The 11,672-nt window shown below is 54.5% G+C and overlaps 1 protein-coding gene across 2 annotated transcripts; it reads left to right on the plus strand.

Moving 5' to 3' along the window:
• Window positions 1-727: 727 nt before the first annotated feature.
• PLEKHO1 (pleckstrin homology domain containing O1) lies at window positions 728-10,266 on the plus strand. Of its 2 annotated transcripts, XM_031064714.1 has the most exons (6): window positions 728-902; window positions 7,145-7,285; window positions 7,525-7,629; window positions 8,386-8,487; window positions 9,045-9,817; window positions 9,896-10,266. In XM_031064714.1, the coding sequence occupies exons 4-5, from the start codon at window positions 8,479-8,481 to the stop codon at window positions 9,813-9,815; spliced, it is 780 nt and encodes a 259-aa protein (XP_030920574.1). In that variant the 5' UTR covers window positions 728-902; window positions 7,145-7,285; window positions 7,525-7,629; window positions 8,386-8,478; the 3' UTR covers window positions 9,816-9,817; window positions 9,896-10,266. The 2 variants fall into 2 exon arrangements, with proteins under 2 accessions (XP_030920574.1, XP_030920575.1); XM_031064715.1 differs by having other exon boundaries at window positions 9,045-10,023.
• Window positions 10,267-11,672: the final 1,406 nt, after the last annotated feature.

Below are 11,672 nucleotides of genomic sequence, written 5' to 3' on the forward strand. Positions count from 1 at the left end.
AGGAGAGAATCGCTTCTGGGCAGGGGGGGGAAGGAGGGTGAGGGAGGCTCCTGGATGTTTGGGGGAGGGGGGGGTTGGATCTTCGCTTCGCTTCGCCTCTGCTCCCCCCGCGGAAAGCGCACAGACCCCCAAAGAGACCCAAACCCTGCTCCAGGCCCTGCTGTGCCCCTCCTGCCTCCCGCAGCCGCCTCAGCCACTGGGTGATGTAGGCAGGCAGTTTTCATCTTGGAACACAAGGAAACGATAAAATCCGGAGGCACCATCAATCCCTCGCTCTTTGCCGTGTTGTGTGTGTGCTGCACCCATCGCTGCCTACGGAGATACCTCTGATATAAACCACCCATAGATTTCACCTCTTGGATTAATTGCTGATAAAAAAAAGCTCCAAAATGCCATTTTCACCGCAATATAAAACCCCAGCTGGTTTAAATTCCGCCCATCCCCCTCCTGTTCCCCTTTCCACGGGTAAATGCCCGTTGGATGAGGCGATAGAGAAGCCGGCCTGGCTTATATAACCACGGAGAGAACCCTGCCCGCTCCTCGCAGCGTCCTCCCGATGCTGCTCCTGCACAAAAATCCCCGTGGAGTGACCCCGGGGAAGGACTCGGTCCCGGCGTCGGCGGAGAGAGGGGCCGGAGGGAGGGGGAGACAAAAGTTGGGCAAAGAGGGAAGTGGGGTGGGGGGAGAAAAGGAGTGTAAAACCAAGAATAATCGCGGTTTTCCCCCCATTTTCTTCCCTCTCCCCTTTGTGTTAGGGGAACCAGGATGGAAACCAGCAACCTGCGCAGCCGGAGAAGGTCGGCTGGGTGCGGAAATTTTGCGGGAAAGGCATTTTTAGGGAAATCTGGAAAAACCGTTATGTGGTTCTGAAGGGAGATCAGCTTTACATCTCGGAGAAGGAGGTAGGATCGGTTTCAGTTTCCTTTCCCATCCCCCCCTTCCTCTCTTTGCATATGAAAGGCGCAGCCCCGGCCCTTCCCAGCGCCAGCCGGGCCGAGGGGGTTCCGAGGGGGCTTCTTCTTCTCCCCGGGGCTGGCGCCGGCCGGGGTCGGGGTCGGCTCTGACAGCGATTCCACAGACAGCTCTGCTGGGAGACATTTTCCCAGCGTGAAGACACGAAAGGATTCACTTAGCGAGAGTTAAACCCCTCCAACCTCTTTACAGCAATGCCGGCTCCTTCCTTTCTGTGCCTGTCCTTGAGCCCAACACTGCCTTGTTCCCAGCTGCTCGCTCTCTGTTTGGAAATAACTCCACTCTCCCGACTGGAACCGAGCCATTTACAGGTCGATCTCTTGGGTTTTTCATGAAATTTCAGCCCGGATCGACATCCTGGTGTAACACGTGCCCTGGCCCTGGTCTCCTTGCTGGGCTTTGGGGTTTAACGTGCTGTTGACATTGGAGGTAATCGGATGTGACTGGCAGGCTGAGGCAGCACCTGGCTGTCCTTGCACGCCCCCCCTGTGCTTTTTGTCTCCATAAATCCATCAGGGAGAACTCCGCAGGCCAGAGCCTTCCTCCTTCCCATCATCTCTGACATCCCAGGGCTGCACTGGGATGGTGGTGCCCACAGCAGGCTGGGGGGTTGCTCCAACTCAGGGAATTTGGGATAAAATCCTGGTCTCTCTGGGTTTCCCCCCTCCATGGAGCTAATTTCCTGGTAGTTGGATGCCTGGCCTGGCTCTACCTGGAGAGAGGAAGGGATAATTTGATTTAGGGCTAGTTGAGCGAAGGATGTGGCACAGGCAGAGGGTCAGGGCTACTTACAACAGAGAAATGGCTTTAAAAAGTGGATTGAATGCCCAGGTGGTGCTGAGCTGCTTGCTGAGCTTGCTCCCATCAACCTCCTGGCTGCTCCAGAGCCAGAGGGAAACACAGAAAAGCCAACAGATGTCCAGGTAGCTACAGATCAAATCCAGGTGTGCTGTGAGCCCAAGACAGGGATGAGGCTGGAGGGGCCATGCAGAGCCTGCTCTGAACAAGAAGCTCTTGTTTGTGTTTCAGAGAGGGAAAACCTCACAGGTTTTGAGGTTGAGGCAGCCCCATGTGTGTGAGGGACCATAAATAACCTGCAGCAACCTCTGCTGAGGCTTTATGTGGAAGAATGTGTGGCCAGCAGAGATGACATCTGCTGCTGGAGTGTGCTGAGGTGACTCTGTGCTGGCCATGGAGGTGACAACGTGCTGCTGGTGTGCCCTGAGGTCACTCTGTGCTGGCCATGGAGGTGACAACGTGCTGCTGGAGTGTGCTGAGGTGACTCTGTGCTGGCCATGGAGGTGACATCTGCTGCTGGTGTGCCCTGAGGTCACTCTGTGCTGGCCATGGAGGTGACAACGTGCTGCTGGTGTGCCCTGAGGTCACTCTGTGCCTGTGGCAGGGGCTCTGGCATCCTGGGGGTCTCATTGTGGGGAGTCCCCAGGGGTTCCTGGGGGGTCTCAGAAGGTGCTGCACGGTTTGATGCCAACTCAGCAAAGCCAGGAGCCCTCCTGGGCCCCAGGGAAGGCCAACATGTGGCTCCAGGCTCTGCTCCCACAGCACCTGCTGTTTCCTGGCAGCTCATCTCCTGTTCCAGAGGTGGTTCTGCAGGTGAAGCCACATTCCCAGCCCTCCCCACCATCTCAGAGCAGAAAGGGTTAAATCCCAAGGCTCCTGGAAGCTCCCCGGCTCTGTTAAATGAATTCGAACCAGACATTTATTTACTTCTGCCTGAATTTCTCCACCTGGGAAGCAGGACAGTGAATCCGATCTCCCCAGAGAATTGTGTTCCACACCAGGATCCCTTGGGAAGTAGATCCCCCTTGGCTAGGGGCAGGTGTTGATGAACTGCTCAGAGCTGAGCACGGGCTGAGGTCTGGAATGGGGAGATTTCCAAAATTCAGACTTCAAAAATCCCATCAATATCCACGCTGATTCCTCCTGGGAATCTGGGTGCTTTTCCAGTTCTCTGTCTAGGACAGACCTGGGCTTGCAGGTCAGAGACCAGCCCTGATTATTCCATTTTGTCAGGAGAATTTGGGAATGCCTGATAGGAGCCTGGGCTTCTCCCTGGCAGAGCTGAGTGTGTAAGGAGAAGAAATTTAATTTTTCAGCCCAGCTGATGGAAAATGCTAACGGGGTGTTTGAGTGCTGCCCTTTGAAAGCTGTGGGACTTGTCTGACACCTCCCGAAAGTGGAGCTTGAGGCTCTGGCCGTGCTCACTCTGCTCCCCCACGGCTGCTGAACTCCGTGAACTCACACCAAAATCCTTGGTTATTCAGCGTTTGGTCATCAGCCAAACCCAGCTCTGTAGAGATGAGCTGCAGCGAGCCGAGCTCTGCTGAGCACACCACCACCACCTCCTTAACTCACTCTTGCATTCTTTCCCCTCGCTCCCTCCCCCCCGGCACATTTCTGGGAATTGTTCCCTGTTCCTGGCCCAGCTTTGTCGCTGCCTGTGCCGGGGAGCAGCGGCCGAGCTGACCCAGCCGGGCTCGGCATTTCCTCGCAGGAAGCCGCGGGCTGCCAGACAGCCGAGCCCGGCTGCGAGGGGCGTGAGGAAACGCTTCTCTCGAGCTTTCGTTTGTTTGCTACCAAAGGCATCGGCTCAATTAGCACGAGAGCACTCGAGGAGGTGCCGCTGGGGCTGGGGGTGTGTTTGCATACTCGGTTCTCTAATGCTCCGTGGGGTGTTTGCCCTCAGTGAGTGCTGCTGAACACAGCACAAAGGGATTTTGGGAATAAATTCCTCCCTGGCACAGGCTGCTCCATCCCTGGAAGTGTCCAAAGCCAGGCTGGATGGGGCTTGGAGCAATCTGGGCTAGTGGAAGGCATCCCTGTCCCTCCAAAACCATAATTCAGCGATTCTGGGGGACCTGTGTCCCTGGTAGCCTTGGTGGTGACTCTTTGGAGAAGGGATTGAAGCTGTCACCACCCCCTGATCAGCTAAGGGCAGTGTCCTGGCTGTGACAAGCACTGGACAGTCCCTGTGTGCACCCCTGTCCCAGTGACAGCCTGGCTGCAGCCAGGTCTGCAGGAGCCTCAATCCCCTGCTGAAGTAGAGCCGCTCAGCTGGAGGAACTGAAACTTTGGTTGTACGCTACAAGGGGAACTGTCTGTCCCAAAACTGCCCATGTTTGGGTATTTGGCTGTACAGAGAGTCTGGAGGTTTCTGGTTACATCCTGAGCCACACTTGACCCACCCCCTACAAGTGTCCCATGGGTGTCTTGTGATTTTTTGTACCTTCCTCATTTTTCTGTGTCCCATTGCAGCTCAAACTGCTCAAATCCTCACCAAACATCCCAGGCTGGTGTGACTGAGCACCTGTGCATGGTTTGGCCACAAAACACAGCCCTGAGCTGGGTCCAGGAGGTTTGGAGTGACTGCAGGTCACGGCTTGATGAGGAAATCTAAACTCTCATCAGTGAGAGACCCAAGGGTGGTTAATTAACCCAGGCCAGAGACCCTCCTGCTGCCAGTGCACTGCCACGAGCCTGGAGCAGCCCTTTGGAAGCACAAACAGCTGTGACCCTCTGGAGAAGGGATTTGGGTGCCATGGTTGGTGTTCTGACCCATTACATGCCCACATCTCAGGGCCCAGGGAGTGCTGGGTGCCCCTGGGGCCAGCCTGGGCAGGCAGCAGCTGCGGGGGAAGGAGTGCAAGGAATGCAGCTCCCTCCTTGGATCCCAGCAGAGTCAGCACTGTCAGCCTTGGCACAGGCAGGGGCAGCTGCCAGGGGTGTGAGATCTCATGGCTGCACAGAAATGTTCCCTGCTCTAGGGATGAGAGATGCTTCTGATTCCTTTTCCATGCCTCAGTTTCCCTTCCCTCACCTGGCCACAGGTAGGAGGCAGGTGGAACTGCAGGGCAAGGTGGTTTTGCCTGCCTCAAATGGGTACAACTCAGCAATGCCAGCTCAGACAGCCAGGGCAGCACCTGCTGGGATTGATTCACCTTAATCCTTCCAATCCTGAGCTCCCCGCAGGGCACAGAGAGCAGAACCCACCTGCTGGTGAGGCTCTGAGATCCCTCAATTCTTAAACCCTTGGCAGCTGTGGGGAAAGAAAGACCTGCTGGAAACCTCCCAGCAGGGAATGGTTTTGCCAAAATCAACCACCAACCTCTTGCTTCACCCCTTCCTACTGAGAGCTAATAGCAGAGGCTGCTTCCTCCTCCTGGGCACTGCCTGGGTGCTGGGACACATCCAGCCAGATCCTCTTTGAAGGAGCCTGGAAGGTTTGATTTGGATGGCCCCTATCTCACTGAGAACATAGAGGAGGTGACACCCTGCAGGTTTGTCACCCCCCTGTGACTGACACAGTGACTGGGATCTCAGCTTTGTTGCCCACATGGCTCCTCAGGGGCTGCTTTTGTCCTGTTCTCACAGAGAATGGGCTGCAGGACTGTCCTCAGCCTCTCCTACCTCTGAGGCTGCTCTGAGCTGCCTCTCATGCCACCACCTCCCTCCTTTTGGCCTCAGGAGCCTCCCACAAAGGACAAAAGAGCTGGCAAGTGCATCTAGAGTTGCCTTTCACCTTCCTTGTCCAGGTTTCCAAGTGCCTCTGGAGTTGCCTTTCACCTTCCTTGTCCAGTTTCTCTCTCTGCACACTGGATGCTCTGTTACATGAGTGAGACACCCACTGTTCTTCCTGTGCCCCCTGGGATTTCTGTGCCACCACAGCCCAGGCTGCTGCTGACCCTCTTCCCCCAGGAATCCCACTGTGGATGTTGCTTATTCCCAATTTTAAGCATTTTATAAGGGGTCACACACAGGAGCAGGATCCCCTCAGCGTGTCCCAGTGCAGTGTCAGAGCCCTGGTGTCATTCAAAGGACGAGCTGCACCTGCAGGGTGTTTGTCTGAACCAAAGCCACCTGCTCTGTCCTGCAGCCTCCCGGGGATGCTCCTGCAGGCAGGAGGTTGAGTTCCAGCTGTGTGAGCTCTGAGGAGGAAGGGCAGGGCTGGGGAAGCCCCAGTGACCCACATGAGCAAACATCTGGAGCAGAGGCTCTGCTCACAGCTGGGGGCTGGGAGGGGGATCAGCTTTTCCTGCTGCAAATGAGTCGGGCAGAATTCAGCCGAGATTCTTGGAAAGAGGTGGATTGGAGGATGGGAGTGGGAAGAGATCAAAGCAGATTAGCAGCATGGGGAGGATGTGCAGCCAGACAGTCTCTGTTATCACACCCAGACACAGGGGATGTGTCACAAGCAGGAACCAGCTCCGGGATGGCAGCGCCGGTGATTGTCCTGTGGATCCTGGGGACACAGTCAGGATGAAGGATAGAGGGGAGCTGTTGTCATCAGGCAGGGCCAGATGGTCAGTTTATCCATGCCCCTGGTTAGGAAGCTGGTTTAGTCACCCTCTTTGATTAAATTCTATGGAGGAATCATAGGGAGTTCCTTCAGTGCTTCCCAAAACTGTGGAGGAAATGTATGAAATGGGGTGGAGTCCCTTCAGGAAATCCAAGGGCTCAGACCTCAGCACCATCTGCCTTCCCAGCACCCAAGGTACACACCCTGCACCGCTGAGGCAGCCTGGGATGACTGGCTGGAGTGGGATTAAGCAGATGGATGTAGATTTGAGCCTGCTGCAGTGCCTGTAATGGACATGCAAACCCTAATTCCTTGTGTTTACCATGGAAGAGCAGAGCTTCCCTGCTGTAGGAGTAGGATTGAGGGAGAGCAATGAAGAGGAAGGGTACAGACAGCTTTGCCACATCCCCTTTGCTCCAAGTGTCCCTGAGGGATGGCACTGTCAGGGGTCAGCATCCAGACCCCTACGTGCCCCTAGATCCCTGAGCTGCAGCCTCAGTGACCCTGTGCAAGCTCCATCTTTCATCTGAGCCTCTGTGACACTGATCCACCCCATGTCCCTGTCACACTGTGCCAGTGCAGAGTGTGTTGGGGAACAGACCTGGAAAATGGGAGATCTTGTAAAGTGGTCACTCAAAAGGACTCTTTAAAGGACACTGAGCCTGGCAGCCCCTGCCTTTGTGGGTAGAAGAGGCAGGAATTAACCTGGCAAAGTGTGATTTTCTTGCTATCCTTCTAAATATGGCCCCTCATTCCAGAAGAGACAAGTCAAAACCCTCATGTTGAAATCCTGCTGCCTGGAGCAGCAGAGTCTCTGTCTGACATCTGCAAAGCTCTAATTTTCTTGCTGTTTTGCAGGTAAAAGATGAAAAAAACATACAGGAAACATTTGATCTGAGTGACTACGAGAAATGTGAAGAGCTCAGGAAGTCCAAAAGCAGAAGCAAAAAGAACCACAGTAAATTTACCCTTGCCCACTCCAGGCAGCCTGGAAACACGGTATGTGGGGCTTGCCCAGATGCAGGCAGCCCAAGAGGTGGCTCCAGGGGTGGGCAGGGATGTGGATGGTCCTGGGGGATGCAGGGAAGGGAGGGATGTGGGTGGTCCTGGGGTTTGCTGTGTGGGAAAATCAGGGCTGGAGGCTCAGCTCTGCTTTGCCTTCTCTGTGAAGGCTTCACACTGACCAGGGCTCGTCTCTGTGTGTGTTCCAGCACTGACCTGACTTCCTTCTTTTGTAGGCACCAAATCTGATCTTCCTGGCTGTGAGTCCAGAAGAGAAAGAGTCCTGGATTAACGCCCTCAACTCTGCAATCACACGTGCTAAAAACCGGATCTTGGACGAGGTGAGTGGGATTGACCCTGACTCAGCCTGGGTGAAGGTCTGAGATTCCTGGAACAGCCCTGTCTTGGGGATACATCCACACAAAATGTCTCCAGCAGAGCTCAGCCCCCTTCTCAAGGGGAGTGTGAAAGTCCCAGTTACACAAAGCAGCTTCTGCCAGGGAAAATAACAGGGCAGCCCCAGTTCAGCCTCCTCCTGGGGACTCGGGGTGTACTCAGAGCCCCAGGTGGGCTGGCACAGGCAGGTCAGGGTGAGCATTCCCACACAGTTTCCTTCAGTGGGAAGGAGAATCTGCCTGGAACAAGCTGAGCCCTCGCTCCAGGGCTGACTCTCACATTAATGTTTCATGGCAACTCTTCCTCAGCTCAGACCTGTTTCAGATCTCCCATTCACACTCAGCTTCCTACAGCACCATGGCACTGCCAGGAGGCTCTTTGCTCTCCTGGATGGCAGCACAGAGCCTGAAGTGAAGGAAAACCAAGGTCAGGCTATGGGAGAGGTTTTAGAGCAGGAGGCAGCACAGCAAACACCAGAGAGATGGATTCCAGGAGAGCCTGTCACAAGAATCTTTGCAAACAGGTTCACTTGTCAGGAATGACTCGAGCAGATGTAATCCCATCACGGCACAGAGGGGAGAAACACTGGGTCACTTCCAGAGCTGGACTGCACACCCCATTCCCTGCCAGCCTCTTCTCTTACAGCCCCAGGAGCTGGGAATGGCTCCTGTTCCCTGCTCACAGCCTGTGTCACCCTGCAGGTCACCGTGGAAGAGGACAGTTTCCTTGCCCACCCTACACGTGACAGAGCCAAGATCCAGCACTCCCGGCGCCCTCCCACGCGGGGTCACCTCATGGCTGTGGTAGGTACAACCAATCCCAGACACCTGCTTGGGTCAAATTCCCCTGGAAACGTTCCATTTGTAAGTGGAGTTGTTGGAGCTCCATCCTGAACTGAAAGTTGCCATGAGGACAGCTCAGGGTCATCAGGTTGGGTGAAATTCCCCTGGAAGTGTTCCATTTTTAAGTGGAGTTGTTGGCTCCATCCTGAACTGAGAGTTGCCATAAGGACAGCTCAGGGTCATCAGGTTGGGTGAAATTCCCCTGGAAGTGTTCCATTTGTAAGTGGAGTTGTTGGTAGGTACAACCAATCCCAGACTCCTGCTTGGGTGAAATTCCCCTGAAATTGTTCCATTTGTAAGTGGAGTTGTTGGCTCCATCCTAAGCTGAGAGTTGCTCTAAGGACAGCTCTGGGTCAGCTCTCATCCTCTGTTCTCGTGGACCACTGCACTGTAAATCCACCCCTGAGCTCTGTCTCTGAGTGAGGGAGCATTCCCCCTCCCTCCCTGCAGTGCAGACACCCCTGGAATTAGGGACAACCATTCTGGTGCCAACTCAGCTCTGCTTTCTGCTCCTCCAGGCATCTACCTCAACCTCTGACGGAATGCTGACCCTCGACCTGATCCAGGAGGAAGACGCCTCTCCGGAGGATCACGGCACCTGCGAGGAGAGTTTCCGGGTGGATCTGGACAAATCCGTGGCACACCTGACCGCGGGGCGGCGCCGCTCGGACTCGGAGAACACCAAATCATCGGAGAAAGGGCGGACAGGGAGCCTCCCCCGACAGGAGGCGACCCCGTGGGACAGAGCCGGGCAGCGCAATGACTCCTTTGACAAAGGGACCATGTACACACCGCAGGTCCCCAAAAAGCTCTCACACTCAGAAAAGAATAAATGTGCCTCCATGGAAGAAATCCTGTCCCGACGGGACTCTTCCACACATCGGGCGGTGCTGAGGAAGGGGCTGGAGGCTCAGTTTGCCTCGGCAGAGCCGGAGCAGCTGACCCGGATACAGGAACTGGTTGCACTGAAACTGGAAAAAACTCAGGAACTGCTGACAGAGGTGAAGGGCTACGGGGAAGGCAAGAAAAAGACCAAGGACTCCAACACCAGCACCACCATCACCACCACCTCTTCTTCCTCATCGTCTTCTTCCAAGTCGGACTCTGAAAGGATCCTGCAGGAATCTGAGAGGCTGCTGGGGGAGGCTTCCCCCCCCGGGAGCCAAGCCAAGAGGGTGCTGCAGGAGATCAAAGAGCTGAGGGACCTGTACAAACAGTTTGAGCTGCAGCAGTCAGACTCGAAGCCCAAACAGAGCTCACAGTCGCAGTTTAGGAAGAGCATGATGTGAAGGCAAGCCTTGGGATGGGAGGGAGGGACTGGGAAGGGCGGCCATCTGGTCTTTTTTTTAATTATTACTATTATTTACAGTGTTCAAAAGAGTGAAAAGGTGCCTGCTCTCACCCAAATTTGCTTCTCAAAGCTTGGACCCTTCCTTTCCTCCATCGCATCCCCTGATGAATCAACCCAGTGTTCCAATAAATCAGTTGCAGTTTATACCTCCTTTGTAAGAGCTCCCTTTGCACTGCAGCTCCTGTCACGCCCCAAGGACAGGAGCAAGTTCTGGTTCCTGGAACTGCCCATGTCTGCCTGGAGCATCCTGTGGGGTAGAGCTGGATGAGCCCTGGAATTGCTGCTCTCATGTCTGGGCTGTGCCCCAAACTCTCTTTCACCAGGACATTTGCCCTGTTCCCTCTCAGAAATAAATGACATTAAAAGGTCAAAAAAGGTGTCCATCCCCACCACTGCTTGAAGTCCCCATTACCCAGGAACTCTCCTGAAGATGTGGGAACTTCTGATCACTGAGGCATTTGCTGGGTGCAGCTCTCAGAGCTCTGTCCTGGCACAATCTCCTGGAAAACCTGGGGCTGGCAGCTGTTATTTTGGGGTGCACACAGAGCCCTCCAGAAGGGCAGCAGTGACACAATCCATATCCACCCTTCACAGACCCCCTTGGCCCCGAGCAGTGGGAGGTAGCAGTGATGTGTCTTCCCTTCTGTGCAACCACAGGATCAAAGCCTTGGATTTGACAGCCCACACAGGCAGCCGGGAGGGGTTTAGGCTTTTCCATTCTAATTTCTCTTTTTTTTTTACCTTTTCTTTGAGCTGAAAAGTCAGGGGGTGTGTGTGGGAGCCAGACACCACAAGCCAATGGCAGTTTTGGTAGGTTTGCTTTGCTCTCTCAGGTGTCATAGTCAGACAGCAGCAGGCTCTGCTTGGGCTGCCCAAGATGTGAATCAGCCCTGCTGGAAGGAAAGCTGAGCCCAGAGCAGAGCTCAGATCATCGCCTCACAGGCTGGCTCAGCTTTCCCACCCACCAGCAGGACATGGCTGTGGCTCACAAGTTCACTCCTGGTAACATCCAACTGTTCCTTGTTTTTTAAAAGGAAACCTAATTCTTTTACCTACATGGCAAATAGTCCACAAAAATATTAAACCCACAGAGTTACTTCCTGGTCATAGTTAGTGTTTTCTCTTTCCTGCCTGTGATGACAAGATTTTTCTAAATTAAAGAATAAATAAAACCAAACCCCAAACTTTTCTCAATGAGTTTGGGTTAACCAGACTCCAATGATACTTCCAGGGATAACTTTTCACGTTGATGAACTGGATTGCTTCAAAAAGTTTTTTGCAGAGAACCATTGAACCTCCCTTGTGTCCTGAATCCAGGTAGTGCCAGTCTCACACCAGCAACTCTCCTTTGATTTTTGGAATGCTCATTGCCATGCAGAGACCTCTGGAAAAGCCAGCACACACTGTGGGAAGGGCTGAAAGGAGCAGGTGCACACCTGAGCAGCCCTGCCCTGCTCTCTCCAGGGAGACCCTGAAGCTCTTACAGGCAATTTTGGGGATCTTGCCTCTCTGCTCACCCCTCAGTTTTCCCCCCTCTATTCCCCTGCTGCCCCCTGCCCTCCCAAAGCCTCTGGCACGGTGCAGGGAGCCCCGGGGAGCTGCAAAGCCAAGGGCAGCACAGAGGTGGCTTTGTGCATCGCCCCCTGGCCGGTGGCTCTATCCATGCGGGAATAACACTGCACAAAGGGGCAGGGCTGGCCCAGCAGCGCAGCAGCCGTCTGCCGTGCCCAGAAATTGTCCACTGTGGCAATTATGTAGGGTCTGGAGACAAAACATTGGATCGTTACAGGAATAC

Source organism: Geospiza fortis, unplaced genomic scaffold (genome assembly GCF_000277835.1).
Source record: "Geospiza fortis unplaced genomic scaffold, GeoFor_1.0 scaffold439, whole genome shotgun sequence".
Taxonomy (NCBI): domain Eukaryota; kingdom Metazoa; phylum Chordata; class Aves; order Passeriformes; family Thraupidae; genus Geospiza; species Geospiza fortis.